The sequence below is a fragment of the Miscanthus floridulus genome, chromosome 8 (genome assembly GCF_019320115.1).
Source record: "Miscanthus floridulus cultivar M001 chromosome 8, ASM1932011v1, whole genome shotgun sequence".
Classification (NCBI taxonomy): Eukaryota; Viridiplantae; Streptophyta; class Magnoliopsida; order Poales; family Poaceae; genus Miscanthus; species Miscanthus floridulus.
In genome coordinates, this window is record NC_089587.1 from 46913306 (window position 1) to 46936997 (window position 23692).

Consider the following 23692-nt stretch of genomic DNA (forward strand, 5'->3'; position numbering starts at 1 on the left):
TCGTCGCCTACACCTGGGACTCCTCGGTGTGCGGACATCGCCAGCTATGCCAGGGACTCCTCGCTGCTCGGACATCGCCAGCTACGTCGGGGACTCCTCAGTGCTTAGACATCGCCGCCTACGCTGGGGATTCCTCGGTGCTCGGACATCGCCAGCTACGTCGGGGACTCCTCGGTGCTCGGACATCGCCGCCTACACCGGGGACTCCTCGGTGCTCGGACATCGCCGCCTACGTCGGGGACTCCTCGGTGCTCCGACATCGTCGCCTACGTCGAGGACTCCTCGGTGCTCCAACATCGCCAGCTACGTCGGGGACTCCTCGGTGCTCGGACATCGCCGCCTACGTCGGGGACTCCTCGGTGCTCTGACATCGCCACCTACACCGGGGACTCCTCGGTGCTCGGACATCGCCGCCTACGCCTAGGACTCCTCGATGCTCCGACATCGCCAGCTACGCCAGGAATTCCTCGGTGTTCGGACATCGCCAGCTACGCCGAGGACTCCTCGATGTTCGGACATCGCCAGCTACGCCGGGGACTCCTCGGTGCTCGGACATCGCCGCCTACACCTGGGACTCCTCGGTGTGCGGACATCGCCAGCTATGCCGGGGACTCCTCGCTGCTCGGACATCGCCAGCTACGTCGAGGACTCCTCAGTGCTTAGACATCGCCGCCTACGCTGGGGATTCCTCGGTGCTCGGACATCGCCAGCTACGTCGGGGACTCCTCGGTGCTCGAACATCGCCGCCTACGCCGGGGACTCCTCGGTGCTCGGACATCGCCGCCTATGTCGGGACTCCTCGGTGCTCCGACATCGTCACCTACGTCGAGGACTCCTCGGTGCTCCAACATCGCCAGCTACGTCGGGGACTCCTCGGTGCTCGAATATCGCCGCCTACGTCGGGGACTCCTCGGTGCTCGGACATCGCCGCCTACGCCGGGGACTCCTCGGTGCTCGGACATCGCCACCTACGCCTGGGACTCCTCGGTGCTCCGACATCGCCAGCTACGCCAGGGACTCCTCGGTGCTCGGATGTCGCCAGCTACGCTGGGGACTCCACGATGCTCAAACATCGCTCTTGGTGGTCGGATCTTGCTACGTCTCATCGATGTGCTATCAAGCTGCTCCATGCTATTCGGATCAGGGTGCTGATCTTGGGCAGCACATCTGGGGTCTTAATACGCGCATGTCGGATGATGTCGGCAAAGCTTTTAGACTTCTATTTCTTTGACCCTGCTACAAGATTCATTCTTCATCTTTCAGCAGTCTCGAGGACTAAGTGGGCACACTTCACCTTGCGGTGAATGTGCGCTTTTCTCATCTCGAGGCTACGCCCGGAGACTGGCTGTCTGCTCGGCTAGTCTTCTACTTTCTGACTCTGGCAAAACGTGACTATGTCACCTACTATCAAGCTCGGGGACTAGCTGTGGTGGTATGGCCCTCGGTATCCACAAGACAAGACATGGGCCGCACCATCAGAGGTGGTCCAACCCACAAGATCAAGGCGTGCACGGCGCTGCTCAACGTGCACCGCAAGCTATTGTATAGTACCAAATATGATACTTTTCTTGTTACCCTACCCCTTCAGAGTATATAAGGAGAGGCAGGGGTCCCCTAGCGGGCAAGATACATACATCTGCAGTCACGCAATATCATACGATAGCTAATACAAACCAACAGACAACAGGAGTAAGGTATTACGTCATACTGACGGCCTGAACCTGTCTAACTCGTGTGTCTTTGTTGCCTTCTTGTTCTTGATCTCACGCTCCTCTGCCGATCAATCTACCTTCGTGGAATACCCCTCGGAGGACTGCCGACGATATTCTGTAGACAGTGCTCTTATCATGAAACCATGCATAGCACGCGTAGCCCTTTTCTCTGTGTAACCAAAGCAAAGCATCCTCTCTGATCCTTCTCTTGTCAACCCAAATAATTAAGCAACCTTTTCCGACCGAAAGCTAGGTTAACAATTCGCGTATCTCGCTTTAATATTCCCTGAAATTGTGAAGGTGCAATGTTTAAAAAAAGATAACTATCACGCTTATGTGGTAAATAACAACTATATTTACAATCAATCCGATAAAGGATACCCATTGCACTTAAGTGACGACAACGGTTAGTTTCTAGGCATACTATAGTAAATGAACCATCAATTTCTCACTCGGGAGGGACTCCATCAGGACGTGCATGTCGGCAAGTTGCTCTAGGTCGACTGACAAACCTAGAATACCAACTTTGGTCATCGTATCATATAATGAATAGCAAGTATATGGGTTAGAAAAGTAGGATAAAAGAGAAAACATGATAAAATACATGTGCAGATTGGTTTTGTTCAGTTGAACTCTCCTCACTGTGACCCTTTATATTTGGAGGATCGATAGATCTTACCTAGGTAGGATTCAAAACACATACAAATTCATTGTCAAAATACACCTCATGACTTAGATTTGGTTGGCAAAATTGGTTTGGCCGGTTTTCAAAATCGGCATGGCTTGTTTCCTCGATCTGTATGTTCAAATAGCCGTAACTCTTTCATCCGAATTCTAAATATTTTGACAATCTCGACAAAAGCTACGGATGGTTCCGTTCTACAATTTGATAAAGTTTATCAAAACCGAAACTAGCCATGCTTGGTTTCCTAGATCACCTTATGGTAGACAATTTCGGTTGTCAATACTTCTTTTTATACTAAAACATGTTTATGAGTACACTGTGGCTAACATGACAGTGTACATATGTCCCGATACAACGTTATTGTATAATATTTTTTAAGAAATTCAGACCAATCGTTCCTTATCAGGGGCGGATCCAACGGTGGGGCGGGGGGCTCATACCAGAATAGTGGAACCTCCTGTGGAGCCCCCATGAATTTTTAGGTAAAGTTCTATAGTGTAGGGGGCTGAGACTTAAGATCGAGCAGCAGTGTTGTTTACCCCCCCTGAAATATTTCCTAGATCCGCCGCTGTTCCTTATTATATATGAAAGGATTTAATTTTGAAGGGAAATGAAGAATAACGTGGTATTTTGCTTTTCCATATTTTCTGCAAAAGGTTTCTTTTTAATTCCCCCATTTCACGTTACGTTACCTGAAACGTACATGAAGCTGTGCTACTATCAGAAACAGCTCCCGGAAGATAAATAATCGAAGTAGAACAACTACACAGTCAAGCACTGAGCCAAAAAGATTTTCCCGGTCACGAGTCATGTAATTTCATCCTTCTCACAAAACTTTTTACAAATCCTGACACGAGCTGCGAAATTATTAATAACCAAACAAAATTTGGAGGAAGAGATCGAGCAGAAAGTTTCTCACGGACCGCCCTTTCAGTTTTCTCCATTACCTGTGTTCACTTCACACCTGATCTAGCTGCCGTCCCCGTTCGGCGTCGGCGACCACACCGCTCTCCCCCTCCCCTGCCTTGCCGCGGCTCTCCTGCTCCTCCTCCTCCATCACCAGCGACCCTTCTCCGGTGGCTGTGGCGGCGGCGCTGTTACCGTGCGCTTGGCGGACGATCGGCGCGGCCAAGAACGTGGGCATCTTCTCCCCGGCCATGACGACGGCGACGAGGTCAGCGAACGTCGCGGGAGAGGCCGCGGCCGGCGACTTGGAGCCGTCGTCGTCGCCATCCGTGGCTCCGGGTCCGGAGGTGGTGTCGTCGCGGCCGGTGCCGAGGTAGTTGTTGAGCTTCCAGTAGGAGCAGGCAAGGATGAGGAGCGCCAGCGTGATGAGGCCCAGCATGGCGGCCAGCCCGCCGAACAGGTACGGCACCGGCGAGTGCCACGGCGAGGCTGCCACTGCCGCGGCCGCTGGCGGTGGTGGCGCTGCCGGCGAAGTCGTCGACGACGTCGATGTGGGCCTGGAAACACTTGTTGGTGCCGGCCTCATGGCTTCAATAAGCTCAGATCGTCAGAGGGGCGAGGCTGTGTGTGGCAACTGGCAGTTCTTGGCAAGCAGGGAGAGAGAGAGAGAGAGAGAGAGAGAGAGAGAGAGAGAGAGAGAGAGAGAGAGAGGGATCATAGCTGGCTTGGCGTAGGGGAAATGACAAAGTGGAGGGTGAAGCTGATGAGAGGTATTTATAGAAGGGTAGGAGTCGGGATTTTTGTTGTGCTCTAAGAAGAGGAAGATATTTGTTGGGGACTTGAGGACTTTCATGATTTTCTTGTTGATCCCAAGTTACTGCTCCAAAGAAGATACATGATTCTCGGCCCTCTCATATTACTCCAACCCGTTTCAAAATATTGGGCGTTTTGGTTTTGTTCTAAGTAAGCTTATCTAACTTTAGCCTAGTTAGATTTCAAAAAAAAAATTAGCCTAGTTACATTACAATATATAAAAATCAACAAACACAAAAAAGTAAATTATACGAAGAAATATTTTATAGTGGATTTTTTATTGGGTACAACTTGGACACACACAACCCATACGCTCCACGCTCACACCACAGGCGCACACATGCGTGCGTGTCTGACACACGCAAATAAAATCCCAGAATAAGGTGCAACATCAGGGTTTGAACACTGGTGGGCCCACTAGACAGACCTACCATTGGACCACAGGCCCATTCATATTTATAGTGGATTTAATGAAATTAACTTAATACCGTCGATGTTGGTAATTTTTTAAATAAAAAACTGGTTAAGTAAATAAGTTTGACTTAGAAAAAACTGAAACAACTTATATATTTTGCAATGGATGGAATAGGTTTTTTTTTTGCGAGACCAATGGATGGAATAAGTTGGCCCTATTAACAATCTTGTTCTAGCTATTGCTTGATTGTTGTCACAATTTGTAGCTTGGATATACACTAACAAGTTGTTTGGTTCGGCAAAATGTAATGGCATCTGAATACGTCCGGGATTGATTGACGATATAGTCGTTTGGTTCAGCATGGCCCGTTAAAACATAACGCCAATCGGATAACGCTCCATTCAAGTCTGATACCGCCCCTCCCGGTCCCTTATCTCATTACGCGGCCCTCATCTCCACCGCTCGAAGTCAACGCCTTCCTCTCTCCCCGCGTGGTATTCCTCCTTCGCATGGCGGCGGCAGCGGCGGCGGTGACCACAAACCCTCCCTGCTCACCGGTGAGCTCTCTCTAATGCTCCACCTCTCCTCTCCTCTCCTTCTCTCTCTTCTCCCGTGCACCAGCGCGATTTCTAAACCCTAGATGGCGTTTTTTCTTCAGGTCCAAGATCCTTGCACGGAAAAGAGGACGCGCTCAATGGTGAGCTCTCTCTATGGCTCCGCCTCTCCTCTCCTTCTCTTTCCCCTTTCCTCTCTTCTCCCCGTGCAACAACGCGATTTCTTTCTGAACCTTAGATGGCCTTTTTTCTTCAGGTCCAAGATCCTTGCACGGAGGAGAAGAGGACGTGGCACGGAGCAAGCAAGGCACTTCACCCTGACCTCTGTTCTCCCTTGCCTTAGGTATGACATTGTGGTTGCCTTCCTCCTCTCCCTCTCAAATCCCTATTTGTTTCATGCGCTTGTGTTGCAAAAGTAGGATACATGTCCGGGTGCTGTGAACTTTGAATAAAATGCATACTATCAATTCCATGTCACCACTGATGCCTTCATGCAATTGTATTTGAGCGACCAGCTAGCAGATCCATTCCATACAAATGACACGGTTGATGAAATTGACATTTATGCTCATTCATTCACTTATCTAATTAACCATTCGATTTAGTTTGTACAGTCCCATACTCCTATTTGTCAGTCCATAGATATTTGTTCTCACGGCACAGAGTAGGAGTGGACATAAAGAATGAGCATGCTCCTGAAAACAGTACAAATTTCTCATTAATTGAATCCAAAATCTGCTGTCTTAGTTATCCAAAAAACAATGTATGTGTACCGGTGAATATTACAGTGCAATCCAAATAAGTTTAAACCACGTAGAAAAGGTTGATTTAGTGTTAAAATCTATTATTTTGACAACATAGCTATGCTTTGTATTTTTAGAAGTTATACAAGATGATCAATATAGCTCTGTGTTGTCAAGTTAGTGTAAAAAAAATCCATGTTGTATGTTGCTCTGCTCCATGTCAAATATGATATGTCGCTGGACACTTGCTCTGAATTCTTACTTGATGATGCAACAATGCATTTTTTTTCTAAGGATATAGCAGATTATTTTACTAGTTAGTGCTTAAATAATTAATATATATTACTAATGTTGTGTCCAGCTTCATGGCTCGCCTTCCTTTAACCACAAGAACTCGAAGAAGAAACATGGCCCTTAGAAATATGCTGACTTCCAGCGTCGTCATGTACTATTACATGTGGTTCTTTCTTGCATTGGCTTATGGAAGAAGGTGTTTCAAGATAGAGAGAAGGATAATAAATGAAGAACTTAGAAATAAGAAGTTGTTCCAACTAATTCGTAGCAGCGACACTACCTGTATTAGTGAGCTTCGCATGGATAGGAGAACACTCTACATCCTGTGTGAGATGCTTAGAGATGTTGGTGGATTGAAGGGCACACGTAATATGGAGCTAGAAGAGATAGCGGCCCAATTCCTATACATACTAGCCCATCACTTGAAGAATCGGACGGTAAAAAATACTTTCTTCCGAAGTGGCGAGACAGTTAGTAGGCAGTTCAATTTATGCTTGCTAGCTGTTCTGAAATTGCACTATTTACTACTTAAGACCCCAGAACCAATACCGGAGAATAGCACAGATAGTTACTGAAAATATTTCAAGGTAAATGACTTGTTAACAAAATTTTCTTTGAACAAAGAAAAATGCATATTACAAAGTAAGCATGTGACAGTTCTTTTTTCTATATGGATCTTGTTTGTAGAACTGTTTGGGAGCCTTGGATGGAACTCATATAAAGGTGATTGTTCCAACTCAGCTAAAAGGAAGGTATAGGTCTAGAAAAGCAGACATTGTGACAAATGTCCCAGGTGTTTGTGCACCTGATATGCAATTCATCTATGTACTACCTGGTTGGAAGGGCTCAGCGTATCGTGTGCTGAGAGATGCCATTACCAGGCATGGCTTGCGTATCCCCCAAGGCGAGTTTGGTTTTGTTAACTCGTGGTTTCCTGATAAGTTATCTAGTGCAAATGTTGATTTTGTTTCTGTTTGCAATCTTAAAGGGTGTTACTATCTTGTGGATGCTGGCTATGCAAATGCAAATGGCTTTTTAGCTCCATATCGAGGTCAAAGGTATCACTTGGGAGGTTGGACTGCACAAAATCCCCCACATAGCATAGAGGAATATTTTAATATGAGGCATGGAAAAGCAAGAAATATTATTGAGAGGTGTTTTGGAAAGTTAAAGGGTCGGTGGGGAATTTTGAGATCTCCATCTTATTTTCCTATAAAAACTCAATGACGAATAATAATGGCTTGTGCCCTTTTGCACAATTTAATTTTACAAAATATGTCAAAAGATCCAATGGAATTTTTGGATGAATCAGTGGTACCTTCAATGGAAATTACTGAAGGAGAAGTTAGTGAACAAGAATTTATCACCTGTGTGTCAACTTCTAATGAGTGGACTAATTTTCGAGATGTTCTTGCTCAAGGGATATATAATAATTATAGGGCTTCTTCTAGTTCTAATCGAGGTCTGCTTTTCATATTCTTCTGGTTCTGAAATTATTCTATATTATTAGTTGTGTAGTATTTTAACATGGCCTTATTATATATTATTAGTAGTGTAGTATTTTAACATGGCCTTAATACTATGCAGCTATGGATCTTACTCAGAAATCAACAATTGTGCGTGGAAGGGGAAAGAATAAAAGGAAGTGGACTATGAATGAAGATGATGAGCTTATGAAAGCACTGTATGAGATATCACTGGAGCCAAAGTGGAAGGGGAAAGGAGGAGGCTTTAATAATGGGTATTTATCTGCACTAGAGGACATTCTTGCTGAGAAGCTACCGGGCATTGAAATTTCAGCTTTACCTCATATTGAGTCTAGAGTCAGGCATTTTAGGACAAAGTATGGAGCACTGGAACAAATGCTGAGCAGAAGCGGCTTCACCTAGGATGATACTAAGAAGATGCTTCAGTGTGAAAAGATACAGTACGATAAACATTGCAAGATACGCTATCCTTTACATATTCATGTCTGTGGTGATGAGACTCATGAGAGTTGATTTCAAGTACTTAATCTTGTTCTGTCCAGGATGTATCTGTGTGCTCTTTCTTGTTCTGATTCCTAAGGGTCTATATTGAGGGTTCTGATTCCTATATTGAGGGTTCTGATTCCTAGCTATCCTTTACATCACTTGTTTATTTATTTTGAATAGCAGTAGACATATACTGTAATGCCTGTGCTTTGTCTTCTATACTTGTGTAATTATTTCTAGTGCTGGAGACATGCATGGTTGATAAGTAAATTTGATCATATACTGTAATGACTGTGCTTTGCCTTCTATACACAACTGTCCAATATCAAATTAGTAGAAGTTAATCTAGTTGACTTAGTGGATCTAGTGAAAAGCTTGGGTTTATACTATTTTTTTCAAGGATCTATACTTGAGTTTGTTCTGCCAGAGCCCTGTCTGTTGGTTGTTTTGAAGTTTCAAAAAAATCTGTTCACCCACCTGCCCTGTCTTCCCAAGTTAGGAGGTATGAGAAAATGATGATTCCATGTTAGTTAGCGCCATCATGCTTCTGGTGGCATTCTTGCTTTTTTTTAGTTTTAGTTTCTAGCTCCATCATGCTTCTGGTGCTAGTCCTTCAAATACTTTGTGATCCACTTGATTGCGCAATGATAAGTTTCGATTAGGCTTTCCAATGAGAGTAAAAGTAGGTATCAATGAGAATAGCATGCAACAATTACTCTAGTATTTCTCTAATAAAGCCTAATCGCTATAAGCTTATTCTATATAAAGTTTTTGTTTCTTTCTATTTAAGATGGAAAGATTGTGCGTCGACTGTTTGTAGAGTTCCTTATGGTTATGTTAGTATGTTACTATCACATATGAATGTATGATTGGAGCAGTACTTTGGACTAGGCGCAGAACACTTTATAATTCTTGTGATATTATTTTCATTGGTACTACTCCTGGAGTACATGTTACTGTGATTTTACCAAATGCTGTTGTAGTTGGCAAACTGTTGACAAGCCTATTCAGTCCTACTAGTTCAGTGCAAAACTATTTTCAATCCTAGTAGTTATTCAGTCCAAATAATAAGCTACATGGCATGATTGTATCCCATAGACTCCTGGTATTATCAAAGCTTTTATGTGCTCAAAACATATGTCCATAAATGATGAAATTTCTTTTGTTAGACACTAGAGCAGCTAGTATACATTCAAATAACTTCATATGGACTTCGGATTGTCACTATTACTGAATCTCAAATTTTTCTAGCATAGTCCATTTTGACTGACCATGGGTTTATTATTTCAGCACACAAGTGATACATTATCTGCAGTTGTTAACATATTGCTACTATCATATGTAGGATCATCCTGATGCTAAGGGCCTATATGGCACCAAATTCCCTTGCTATGATACATTATCTGCAATATATAGAAATGATATAGCCACTGGTTAAGGTGCCGAAGATATCAGTGAGGCTGTTGGCAACATGGAAGAAGAGCTTTGCTGTTGAACATGGTAATCAGCATTGCAAAGAAGAGGATAGGATGTCCAGAGAAACCCCTAGGCGGTCCGTTGACTCGGCATTATCTAGCTACAAGAGGAGGAAGCGGCAAGGAGGGAAGAGCAAGGATAGTGGAACAAGTGATCCTTTTCTGGACATGTTACATGAAGTCCAAGGTGATCTGAAGGGTGTGGCTAGTAATGTTGGAAAAATGGCAGAAGCAATGGACCGTGAGGCTGCAATTCAAGAGAAGGCGATGAATGAAAATCCACAAACAGATTTTAAGGGAGAAGGCTGTAGCAGAGTTGCACAAGCTGGGGTTTACTGGGACAGAACAAATCAAAGCTGCTACAGTATTTGTGAAATCACTAGATCAAATGAGTATGCTGCTAACCCTTGACCAGTCTTTGAGGAGGGAGTTCATTCTAAACATGCTTAACGGTATGATTGTTAGCCAACACTCTTTATAAACCATGCATACTCTGTACTGTTGTCATTGTGAGCTATGCACAAAATCTGTGTTGTTGTTTTTCTGATGCACATATACTCTGTACCATCTTCAACACTCCTACTGTCTTTCTAAAATCATTTTTTTGTAGAGGAGGAGACAAGGAAGCGGATAGAAGGAGGAAGATAAGACGTTTGCATATCCATTCAAGAGTTGATGGTGGAAGAGGGTTATCGACTGTGCTTGCTGTTGGAGGTGGAAAAGGAATGTTGACAGTGTCTTTGCATTTGAATATGCATTGAAGACTAGAAGCTAGAAGATGTTGTCTTTCATTTTACCTTTTCTCGGTTTTATTTATATATGATTTGATCTCGGCCTTGCTCTAGTGCTATACTTGTTGGTTTGCAATATGGCTTAACTCCTCTATAATTAATATGGTTAAACTCCTCTATAAATAGTCATTTTTCTATCATGGAAATGGCCGTTTCATTTGGCCGACGTAAATGTTCTTTGATGATCTTGTCATGTTCTTGTCAGAATATATTAATATATTTGTGTAGCTTGACATCAATTAATTTACTCAATTGAATGGCCTGTTAGATTAGCTATCAGCCCAGTATTCAAATTTGGAGTAAAACGAGTGCAGTGCAGTGTTCACGATACCGGCGACGGAACCAAATACAGTAACGGTATCCAATACCTTTACTGCACGCTCCCAAACAAATCAAGGGACCAACGATCCCCCTCAAGTCCCCCCGTGATTTGTTTACATCACCGTTCACGCTACCATCAACGGAACCAAACAGCTTTTAAATAGTATAGGGGCTTTGGCCGTAGATTTGTCTCGGAAAACATCAATATAATGGCCATATATAAGTATGAGCTGCACTCATAAACTAGTTGTAGCTTATTAAGAAAGTTTTTATATTTCGGGTGTCTGACTTTTTCAGAAATATTCTTAGACAACCAAGTATAATTAAAAATTAAAAGGATAAATCGCAAGAGATAATTCATAATTTCTTTTCTATAGTCAAATAATTACAAAATTATAAAATACCTGAACAGTAACAAAAAATCAGAGAATTGGCACCTTAAAGATTAATCTGATTGGAAAACACTGGCAATTCACTTGTACTCCAACTGTCCCCTACATACGTACCGGCAGCTTTTCTCGCTTTCACTTGAGATGGCGTTGGCAACGGCGGGCGCGAGTAATGATGGACGGGTAGCTAGCTGCCGAGCTGAGGCGACAAGAATGGGTAGGCATGCGGCATTCAACGGCCCGTGACCGGAGTTACGACGGCGAGCGCATGCACGTTCATCTGCATCTTTCAGGAAGTCAAGCACAAGCAGGCCGTGCATCATCTATCCTGGCTGCTGGCTGCTGGCCGAAGCATGCAGCAACAGCCAGCCGGTCACGTCGCTCGCGTAGCAGTTATTATGTTAGGCAGTCACGAAGAAAGGCAGCTGCCGGAGTTTCCGGTTTGCTGATGCATTCAATCTGCAGATGGACCGGCCGGCCTGCCGGCGGCCGGAGGGCAGCTCAGCTCAGCTCCACCCCGGCCGGCCCTAGCTAGCCGCCCGGGTAGCCCAAGCACACGTTCATGGATGTGGTTTGGGTCAGGGACAAGTGCGCTTTCTGGGGTGTGAAGCGAGGCTAGGCGAAACCCGGCCGGCCACAAGTATTGATGGCCATGGCTTCAACACAGTTGATCTGATCTCTATTTCTCTCAACATGTGAAGTCTGGTATATAGCAATTATGTTGTTGTTTCATGCAACAGGTCGTCTCCTCACTATATATGTTGATTGTTTAATTTTCAGTATTAATTCAGAGAAAAGGTCATATCTTCGTTCACTACTAAAAGAATGCGATTCATAGAGACGTCAAGAGTGAATTACGGAGACGATCTTAAAATGGAATTTGAAAAAGAATGGGAATTTAAGATTATGGACACGTGCGTTCTCGATGATTTTGAACCTGTGACCTAAAGCCTTGTGTAACCCTGCTAAGACGTGGTTTGACTTGGTGCACTCTTTAAGATCACATACTATTACATAAATATTTTTTTGTCTACTAGGTAAATGCCCGTGTGTTGCAACGGGAACACATAATACCACGATAACATATGTATGAGCGTATGCTATACTGTTATCTAAAATAGATACCGCAATCATAATGTTCCAATCAATATTACATAAGTCTTCACAAAAGATAGATAGTTAAAATATAACTCTAAATTTGACTGCAAAACTAAAACATCAACTTCAATTGTCGCATCACTTCATACCTACGATACGTGAAAGATAAGCTTGCACTTCTTTAGGAATTAAGTGCTACGGAAAGATAATCATAACAAGTTTGTGTTTCACAATACATGTTTTAGAATCTATTCTACAATTAAGAATCTAATCTCTTAATAGTTCGACTAAGAGAACGTGCTTTGCACGAATACCAAGCTGCAGTTGGTCACCAATCAATGATGATCTAGAAGATTTTTTAGTCCAAGATGCGGCGTCCGACTTCTTGCAGCTGAAGCATGCAGATGGTTAAAGTTGTAGTTAGAAGTATTCTGCATATAAGTTGTTTGTTAATTTTTAAAGTTAAAGTACCATTTCCCAATAAAAAAAACAAACGCACACAAATGTTCTCATGCTAATGTCATGGGCTTCTCCAACAGTGCCGACACGTACCACTTCTCCTTCTCCTTTCCCCTGCCGGTGTTCCACCGCAGCTTCCTGAACCCGACGCGATCAATCATCGGCGCGAACGTCGCGTTCAGCTACGCGGTGGCGCAGACGAAATGGTCCAGCCAGAACAAGCCCCCTTGGCCTGAGCACCCATTACACGTCGAACAGCGCGAACTCCAGCATCACGCCGGGGCCCATCCACCCGCCGCCGCCGAGGTCATGCCCGGCGTGCATGATGTCCATGTTAACGTCTAGATATATAATAAAATTAGTGTATCTTCAAAAGCTAAAACGTCTTATAATTTGGAATTGAAGAACCAAGTATGTATTGTTATTGCTAGCTCCTTCATCTCGTCTTATTGTTTCCTGCAATGATAAGGATAATTATTATTGGTAGCTCCTCCGTGTCGCCTTATTGTTTGCTGCAATGATAAAGGTAACCATGCATGTGCAATGTAGCAGGGGTGTTGTTTTTGCTGGGCCGGTTACATTCACCACATCCCTGTTCGATTTGCTAAAAAGCCAGATTAAAAAATACTGTTCGCTGATTTATTGTGAGAGAAAAACATCATACTATAACTGATAAGCCAGGCTGATAAGTTCAAGCGAACATGTACCGCCCGTTGTTGTCAACTTGTCATGCATGCATGCCAATGATGAAGGTGTTTATTTATTTTCTTGTATTCAATTTATTAGTCCACTATAACATCTACGGAGTACAGTATACATCATTCGCTCCAGACTCTCTAAACTAAGATTAGGAGGGATTAGAGAAAATTGAGAGGGATTTTGACTTGGGTAGGAGATTTAATCTCCCTCAATCCCCTAATCTTCTTGGTTTAGGGATAAAACCGATCAAAAAGACAAGAAAAAAAGGACATCGCGCCGCGATCTGTGTTCACGTGCATAAAGGCGGAAGTAAGTCTAAAAATCTTTGTCGATAAGATCGAGTTAGAAGGCAGGTAATTAAAGATCTTTACTCCGGCCGGGTCTTGGATCGATGACGATGTTGAGAAAAGCAGGTCCAAACTTCAGCGACCATATGCGTCATCATCAATTAGTGTGCCGCCGTCGTTGCTTTTTCAGATTTCAAACGTACAACCAAAATTCTTTGACCTTTGATTCATCGACATCTCCTATCTCCTACCGCTAAAAACAACAAAAGTAAGATAATTTTTTTGTGTGACTTTTTTTTTTTGCTCTTACGCCGCCCATGCGATCCTGTGAACAGCCGCACGTTCACCCGTCCTTGCGACCTAGTTCCGCGGCCAGGGATCGATTCTCACGCCACCCCTTTCCTCTGCCAATTCCAAAACTGATAACCCTCCCCCACCAAAAAAAAAGAAAAAGAAAGAAACACCTCCGGACGCCCGGTCTCCCTCCCGCCGTCGCCCTCCTCTCGGGCGAGGGGCGGGAGGCAAGAGGTGGAGTGGCCGGCCTGGTTTGCCGATGCCAGCTCCATCGTCGAGGTCGTCTCCGTGGGCCTCCCCTCCGCCGACTAGATCCGCACCGCCAACGGGATCACCGCCGAGGACCCCGTCGCCTCCTCTCCCTCCCCATCGCACCCGGTATCGGACGTGGCGGTGAAGGCCACTCCACCGTGCTCCGGCAGAAGGTTCGGTGTTGCCCTCCCTCCCTGCCTCCCTGGCTTGCTTTTTCTTGCCCCGATCTGATCCGCCCCCTGTGTTAGGGTTTGGGTGACAGGGTGGTGCTCGATCTAACGACATGGATCTGATTTTCTTGTCGTCTAGTTGTGCAACTCGATGGCTTGCCAGCGATGGTGCAGGCCGTTCTCTCCAACAACCCCACCATGCAGCTTGAGGCAACCGCACACTTCAGGAAGCTGCTCTCCATAGCTTTGCCTCTCTTTGTCAAGCTCCTCAACTCTCACACCGAGGATGTTCATAAACAGGCATGCACTAAATTACAGGAGTTACTCTCTTCTCTAGGGGACTTATGTAGAGTGATGCTTAGGTTCTTTTCTTTTTCTTTTTCTTTTTGCAGGCTGTAAACCAGCATATAATTTAAACTTAAAAGTGCTATTACCTGTACAAAACAACAATGTATATGAAACTGGACATTCAGGTTGCAATCAGACCAAAGTATATTTTCTGGCTTGGGTGCAAGTACGGATGTTGAAATTTAGATGGACATTCTCAGATACATTTTTTCTCAACATCACGTGCGTTGCAATGGAAACACATAACTAGCAGGCATCTGAGCTGTCAAACTTGCCTTGCTGCATTCAGTGCTGGTGATTCTGCACTTCTACAGTCACACCACACTAACTGGCAGACATTTGTTCCTTGGACGCCGGCACCGAATGCATTCGCCTAAAGAGGATAATCAGTAGGCACACAGACCGTGTCATTTTGTTTACATGGACTTAAAGTTTGGCACGAGTTTTCTAATAGCATAGTCACTCTTTCTGTCACGTTTATAATCCTTTCATGTCTAATCCTCGACTGCATGTGATTTCCAATGAGACCCTAAGTTTCATGTGAAGTTTTTTTTTCCTGAAATTATATCCACCATAATTAATATGTATATCATGTGTTCAGTTCTATGATGCAAAGGTATGACAAGAAGCCTAAGTTTCATGTGCAGATGCAAAGGTATGACAAGAAGCCATAACAAATGTTGCTGTTTATTCGGTTAGTTATTCACATTATTCATCGATCATTGATTCTGTGTTATGGTTTTAGCTGATGTATGAGGAGGCAAGTCAAATAGAAAATGATGCAGTGAGCAGCATAAGGACAATGGCATCATTTTAGCTAAAGAAAAAGTGATGGATTTGTTCAAGAGAAAAATGTGAAGGACCTTTAAGTGGATCAGGACACAAATACAAATGAAATTGGCTTTGGGGTTTCCTTCTTCTTGCTGTTTGGAGTTTATGCAGCCAGCTTCTACGCTGGTGCACGGTAGATGACTTACTGCTTCCAAAAGATAGATTATATACCAAGATCTTTACATTTATATAAGTTGCTTGTATCATTTTCAGTAGTCAGATTTCAACCAATCAGGACACACACATATATGTCAAAGTACGGATAAATAAGTAGTAGCCTAGCAGGTGACATCAGTTCTTTCCATCCTGTGATATATATTCCTTTTTGTTCCCTCGTCAGTTGCCAGTGAAGTAAAATCAATAAATGCAAAAATCATTGTTGCAGATCTATAGCTTGAAAACAACAGAGCCTAGAAGAATATATATGGATTTTTCAATAGACAAATGTGTGGAGTAATCCATCAAAGCAACAAGGAATATGTATATTTGTTTCAAAAAAAACAAGGAATTTGTATACCAAAACGGTCCTGAAGTTGTACTGCTACAATTTATAGATTTACCCATACAATTGTTTTCCTAAATTTATCATCCCTTTGCAATACAATGACGACACTTGCAATTGAATAGATACGGCCAACTGTCCAGATGATCAGCTCAGCAGGAGGGTCGCATGATGAGGTGGTGTGCATTAGCATCTGCTTTCGGGCTATGAGAAGTTCAGGCAATTGAATTAGGTTCTTCCTTTGGGGGCATCAGGTGAAGTTGCCAATTTATTTCTGTTCTGAATATTAGCAATTTGCTAGGTTTATTCAGAGTAGATATGAGATCTCCACCTTCTAGCTCTAAGGTTGGTAACTTTTGATCATTGCAGTGCTTCATGCTTTCTACAACCAGATATACCATTGATGTTTTTTTGCTAATTATTATCTTGGTAACTTTTGATCATTTTTGTTTTAGTTATTGTTGGCAGTTCGAAAGAGCAGTTTGTGTTTGAAATTTTGAATCATTCATGAATTAGTTTTAGCCTATACAATTGATGAAGCTCAGGTGCCACTCTATAACTATGCTTATTTGAGACGGAGAACTGGGCGGGAGACGGAGGCTCCTGCGATAAAGTCGCCGGCACCAGACTCTACCCCAACCCCTACAGCAAAGCTTCCGGCTACTTCAGCCTGCAGTCAGTTCAGTGATAGGGTGGTAGAGTTCACAGATCTGTGTGGCATCACTTGTTGGCGGCACTTGACCCTTTAGTACCACGGCTATTGTGTGTCATCAAGGCATTTGTTGCCGGCTACAGTCCTACAGATATTGGCACTCCATTTGCAGGTAAATTCTCAAAAAATTTCTACTCATCTGTGACTAGTGGATAATTGGCACGATTCTTTTTTACTTCCCCCATTCCAAATTATAAGTCGCTTTCGTTTTTTTGTACATCTAAATAAATAATATGTCTAGATACATAGCAAAATGGATAAACCAAAAAAAGTCAAAGCGACTTATAATTTATAACGGAGGGAGTACTTTTGATATATGCCACTGATTTATTGGTTTTGATCTTGTTGCTAAAAAATACATGGAAGTTCAATGATGCTTGATTTGGCTATTGCCATGACGATTAGTTTTATCTATTTCAGGCTACAAATTTCAGAGTATATGTACGGTATATTTCACTTAGTGAGTCATCTTTTTGTAGCATTGATTTCTGGTCATAGCATATATTTACATGTTTACTGGAAAATGTCCCCTTCTTTTGCATACAGTGATGAATGAAAAGTCACAAAATAACTAAATAAGAGTAATCATGATACATGAACTGCAGACATTGTGCTGATAATTGTTTCAACTTTTATACACTCAAAAGCTTTCCTGTTCGGTAGTGATTAATTGCAACCATTCCGGCTGCAGCTGCAAGCCAATTGTACTACCATCTACATGTTTTGCTTGTGAAAATGTAGGGGTGTGTGCTAAGTTATTGCAGCCTGCTGTCTCTTTTGCATTTAGCTGATAGCTAAATAATAAAAGCCACTTGTTTTGCACTTGCATTTAGTGCTTCTACTTGGACGAGAGGCGTGGGCTGATTTTCGTGCTGGTGATGGTGGTTATGCTGCCTGTTACATACTGTTGTAGCAAAGGTATGGTTTAATGAAATTTTCACTTCTGATTTTTTTCGATTTGGCCATATTTCTCAATGGAAAGAACTCTTCTATTGTTCCTGAAACTGCTCACTTGTCAGTAAATTAAAAAAAAATCAGGCAGCAGATTGCATAGGAACTTCTGGATATCCATACCCATCTGGTCTCTGGCTCCTAGGGGCTCTTGTCGCTGCATCAACACACGAAGGAATTCAGTGCCGCTCACAAGAAATTTTGCAAGCTTAGGGCCATATGTTCCACGTCAAGGTAGGCAGGAGGTCGACGCCGCTAACTGATTTTAGATGCCTTAATTATTTTTTTGAGCAAGAATGAGGGAGTGTTGTATAAGGAATCTGAGTGTCCGAATGCACTATATAGTGTTTTGTATCCATACTATGCAAACATTCTATGAAAACGAAAGGTATTATGTATGAATCACTAAGATGTGAATATTCTATTGGTCCTGATATTTGCATTTGAACAAATAAATTTCATTCAAGTTTCTTGCTTCGAAAGAATATATTTGACATGCAGTTACTTGCATATGTTTATTTTTTTATTATGGTATATGCACCATCCATTTTAGGCAGATAAGCATTATAGGGACCATGGGAACTTGTGTTGCGAAGAAATCATTTCTCTCGTTCCAATAATAATGATGTTAACCAGTGGGAAACAAATGTAGCATTAACATTTTTAATTCATTGTAAGTCCATAGAAGATATAAAATCTATGGCCTGTAACTATAGCATATTGTTTTTTTTTCTTTTCTCACACAACTATCATGAGTACTTTCAGTGTAGCATGGCTGACAAGATAGATATTGTTGAAGGGAAGTCTTGAACGGACGGTATAACACTCATTGTAACAACGCACGGGTACGATCCTAGCTAGGATAATGTTAGGATAATGCTTTTAGATTAATTTGGTCTAGCTATAACACTTTGTTTTTTGGATTAAATGACACTTTAACGTTGGTATTTAATTTTTATACTTGCGATCTGTGTGTTTTTAGTACAAATTATTAGCTATCACGTAGCAACGCACGGGTACACTACCTATTCATTATATAGGGACGCAACCACTTTATCTCATACTTCACGTTAGCTCATAGAGTACTCTCTCAGTTCCAAATAAATGATGTTTTTTATTTTAGACTTCTTGTTTGACCATTCGTCTTATTCAATTTTTTTATACTAAAATTGCAGCTTAAGTTCCTTACAATTTATATAGACATAATCTGCAATTTTCGGTTCTGAAAATAAAAAATCTGTTAAACAAAACCACAAATGCAAAATCTGATCTTTGTTGGCACAAAGGCAATTAACAATTTATAATTGTTTTTATAGTCAGACAAGGATAAAAATTTGACAAGTTATGATACAAAGTCAAATAATAAATCACAAAAGTAATAATTTTATGTACTAATTGGTTATACAAGAGTGTTGTCTGAAGTCACCCTAAAATTTAGGCACCTGAAAGAAGTGATAAATTAATGTCATACGTCACACCTCTTCTTCTTGCAGAAAAAGAAAAAGAAAGGTGAGGGATCAAGATCCATCAATGTATGTGTATATATATAAGATAATAACCAAAGAATGGAATTAGCTCCTAGATAGTTGTTATATATTAAGTAGGAGTAATTAACAAGCAAGATATGATTAGTGTTGGATTGATATTAAGACGAGGATAAGAGGACTAGAGGACAATGAGACGGAGAAGTGTCGCTCGATCTCCTTTAACAGAAAGGACACAAAAGTGGACATGGGCGCGTGGTTCGGCTGGCTACCACCACCATCATCATCACAATTGAAAACTTTGCTGAGCTAGGTGACGTGTTAGTGTTAAGAGAGAGGAAAGAAGAGAGACTAGCATGAAGAGGTGGGATGATGCATGTTTCTGTTGGGGTCTATGCTGTTGCTTCTAGGCTTCTGTACAGATTTGCCAAAAGATTGAGAGTGACGCGTGATTAGTTAGGGGACAATATAGTTACTTTTGGCAATAGCATGTGAGCTATGTAAACCTTATCTTTAATAACTAGTATCACCATCAAAAAATGTAGTCGGATATAATAATGAGAGAGTTGTTGACGCTAAAACTTGCCACTACACAAACACGTAATGTACAACCTGCAAAAGTGGAAATTTTTTAAATAATATTTTTTAATGATTAATTGCAAATCTAGAAGCTGTTATACAAAAATTTGACATATAGCAGCCTGTCGGCCTCTCAATGGCCGATAGGACACCAGTCGGCTTCAGACTAGCCGATAGGCCTATGTGGCGCACAAGTGGCAGCCTACAACCGCCAAAATAGCCTGTCGGCACCGATAGGGACACTGTCCGTCAGGACCAGTCGCCCCGTGGAAGGCCGACGGGGAAGTCGGCTCTTGGCGCGCCGACAGGGAAGTCGGCAGCCCAGTTACCGATACGACTGTCGGGGCCCACACGGCCGACAACTCTATTTCATGATGTATTCCTTCTTTTCTAGATGTAGCCATCACCCGATGTGGTACTTTTTGACAAATACAATCATCTCCGGCTAGAATACTCAATGCAAAGGCTAAACAATATCATTTTACGTTTTAATTGTCCTTTGCCTCGATGCAGGCGAAGGACTATATTGGAGCGTTGCCTCCATTGCAAAAGTGCGCACATTAGTTCATTAGTTCGCATCACAAATCCAAGAGTACATTAGTTCGCATGCATACATCCATTCTAGCATACAACCATATAGTCCTACACGACGACCACGCTTAGCTGCCTGTGCACCTCAGTAACGAACCTGGCCGTAGGGTAAGTCCACTGGTCGAGAGGGTGTCGCTGTCGTGTAGGTGGAGTCGACTCCATATGCTCAGTATCCTGAGTCGGTAGAGGTGCACCAGAATGCTAGGAGGGCCCTACCTCCTGGGGCAACCAAGGTGGAGTGTCGTCCGTGTGAAAGGTCCCAAAGCTGCTAGTACCCTCCGTGTAGTCACTGCAAGAAGCACGTGTACCTATACCAAAAAGGCTAGGTTAGACAGAGCATGTTACGTACATAGTACATGAGAAATCAGGAAGGTAATCGTTGAATTACCTAGGACTTGAACCCTCTGCTGTGGCTCATGCCGGGATGGACTAGACCGTCCTTTCGATCCATCGACTGGAGGAGGTGGTGCAGGTGGAGATGGAGGCACACCCTAGTGGGCGTGAACAATGACGTCAGTGGTGTGACGTCATGATGCCCGGCGTACTCCCGCCAAGCAACGTTGCCCTAGTCGTCGAAGGGCTGCAACCAACTCCAGCCTACCAACCGTTGGGAGGTTGTGCTCGAACTGCTAGGTATACAAAAGCTGCTCGTTGCCCATGTCACTGTAGATATCTGTCTGCAAGCAAGGCATGTATTGTCTCATGTATTGTTATGCTTCATTTGCAAAGTTAGGATAGGACAACGTATGTAAGAAATTTGCTTACCAGCGCATGGAAAGCAGCGGGTGGCTCCATCACGAATATGTCGGTGATCTCAGCCTCGTGTGGCGCGACCTCTACCTGCATAGGGAAGCAACAAACGCATGTGGCTCCATGGAACCAATGCTAGTACTCTCGGTACATGGCCTTGTCGAATGGCCCACCAAGATCGTGCACGTTGGTAGCAGCTTGTGCCCAGTCGTTGACCGAAGGCGCCATCCTATCCACCCATGACTGCTCGAACGCTACACCTTGACTTTTCCTTGAATGCCTACAATACAATTAATAATGAATAATACTATGACAGCATCTAGACGAATGCTTAATGCAACAAGACTTACCCATGGGACCCGTCAAGCTGAAGTCGGGGAAGGGGGAAGACCTACGCACGCCCAAACTGACGTGCCACCCTCTCTGGATAGTATGGCTTGACCAAGATGTCGAACACTAGTCTTTTCCTCGTGCACCACAGCTCCTGGTCACGCTAGCACAACTCCGACAAGCCACACGGAGCGCGGGACTGTATGTCAACTGTTGTGTACGGGGTCCACCAAACCCTGTCAGCTGTGAGCTGGTCCAGCGCAGCGACATACGCATTGTACATGCCTCTACCCATGCCTGTTGCCCACCTCAGCTGCAAAGAACAACAAAATTGATGAAGATTCAAAGCATAATACTAACATGTAAGAAAAAATAATAGAGATGAGATACTTACGTCACGGGACAACTAGAGTGTGCCCATTGTGGGGGTATCGAGGTCATCGGCCTCACCAAGCTAGTCAAAAATGTACATCTCGTCGCCGTATGGATCATACGACGACAAGGTCAGCCTTCCAATATCAAACCGCTCGAACGACCACAACATCAGCAACAAAGGCGGACCAGCCAACGTACCTATCAAAGTCCTCCGAGTGCAAGCGTCACATAGAGCCCGGTACGTAGCTGCCAGCATTGCAGAACCCCAACTGTACTGGGGAATCGCCTCAAGTGGTGCGTACACTATTTGTGCCGCATAGTAGATGAAGTGCCTATCGACGGTGTCGTGGTGAGAACTAGTGAAGAGTACCTAGCCAAACAGCCAAAGCAAGTACGCCTCCAAGTCTCGCATCACCCTCCAGTCATCCTCATCCTCCGTGAGCCTCTCCTCACAAAACTGAGATAGCCAAGCCTTTGGAGGCCCACAACAGTCGTGGAAGCTGAACTGCTCAACCTCTCCATCCGTCGGCTACAAGACACCCTCGAAACGGTGCAAGAACTGGTCCTCCCAGTCCACCGGCACGACAATAGGGCCGACAGGGGCTCCGTCGAGTGGTAGACCGAAGAGCATGGAGACGTCCTGCAGAGTGACAATCACCTCACCTACAGGGAGGTGGAACGTGTGCGTCTCTAGTCTCTAGTGGTCCACCCAAGCAGAGAGGAGTGCACGGTCCACCAGAAAACGTGCACTCCTATGCTTGTGTCGCTCAACCAGGCATGTGCAAACGGAAGCAGGCCAGCAGCCCGTAGACTGTCATGGGAACATATGTAGTGATTAAATAATAAAAATTTGAACAAGTAAGGCTATAATGTAAAAGGTATGAATTAAACAAACCGTGGAACCCAACGCTTGTCAAGTAACCACAACTCATCTAGGGTACAAAGACGTAGGGCCGCTGGAAGATGCCCGCCCTGTAAGTTTGAGCGGTGCCTCTGGTCAACAACAGGGTCGATGAGCTCCATACCGGCCATCATGCAAAAATATTTTTTTTTTGAAAAATACAATGCCATATTAATAAATAATTCAAAAAGCAGAATAGTTGAAACTTAAATATTTCACAATAGTCTGAAACTACGTATCTTAAATGCAAAATGGTCCCAAAAAATATTACATAATCTTTCGAAACTAAAATCTAAAATGAATGAAAGTCCCAAACTAAAATATTACTAGCCGTAGTTCAAACCCTAGAGTTGCATTTTGGAATATGTCGCTCTTCCGTTCCATCCGGAAGCCTATGTGTTGGGTACACATCACAATGTTTCCTCAGATGATTTCCACCACACGCAAGGCAGAAAGGACACTTCTCAGAAGCCTTCGAAGCATCCATATCATTCCGAATACAATGACTCTTGCGATGACCTCTTGCCTCCACCCTTTTGTCTAGATCCGGAGACCAATGATGGTCTAAGTCATGAACTGCCTTAGTGAAATCAGAAATGGCCCTCCAACCTCAAAGCTCACCACACCAGGTGTTCAGTATGGCCTCCTTGAAATAAGGCAACACAAATGTCATAGGAACTTTGGCTTTCCCAACAGCAGCAAGCACATGGGAGCATGGAACATGGTAGTACTTTGGCTTCTTGCATGTGCACGTGCACTTGTTCTCCGCTGGCCATAACTAACACTCCATAGTTATTTCACTTGGACCAATTCCAAGTCCACCCTTGTCACGCAGATACACTTCATACACAAGGTCCGGATTGCCAACGTAAAAGACCATATGCAGGGATCCTTTGGCACTCTTCTCTTTGATGTATGTAGAATCTTCGCTGAATATGTCACCTGTGGATTCTGAACGACTGTAATTACCACTTGACAATGCTCTCGCATATACAACATTGTGCCCCT

General features: G+C 43.5%; 1 protein-coding gene and 1 pseudogene across 1 annotated transcript; one reads left to right on the plus strand and one right to left on the minus strand.

Annotated features, from left to right (window-relative positions):
* Positions 1-1896: 1896 nt before the first annotated feature.
* LOC136471887 (protein GLUTAMINE DUMPER 2-like) lies at positions 1897-3992 on the minus strand. The gene is made up of 2 exons (XM_066469639.1): positions 3345-3992; positions 1897-1998 (listed from the first exon to the last, which is right to left on the minus strand). The coding sequence occupies exon 1, from the start codon at positions 3887-3889 to the stop codon at positions 3356-3358; it is 534 nt and encodes a 177-aa protein (XP_066325736.1). The 5' UTR covers positions 3890-3992; the 3' UTR covers positions 1897-1998; positions 3345-3355.
* Positions 3993-7984: 3992 nt separating this feature from the next.
* Positions 7985-10218, plus strand: LOC136468995 (uncharacterized; annotated as a pseudogene).
* Positions 10219-23692: the final 13474 nt, after the last annotated feature.

What these genes read in the sequence shown, in the direction of transcription:
- LOC136471887 (XM_066469639.1), bottom strand. Translation starts at nt 3,889, where the DNA reads ATGAGGCCGGCACCAACAAGTGTTTCCAGGCCCACATCGACGTCGTCG.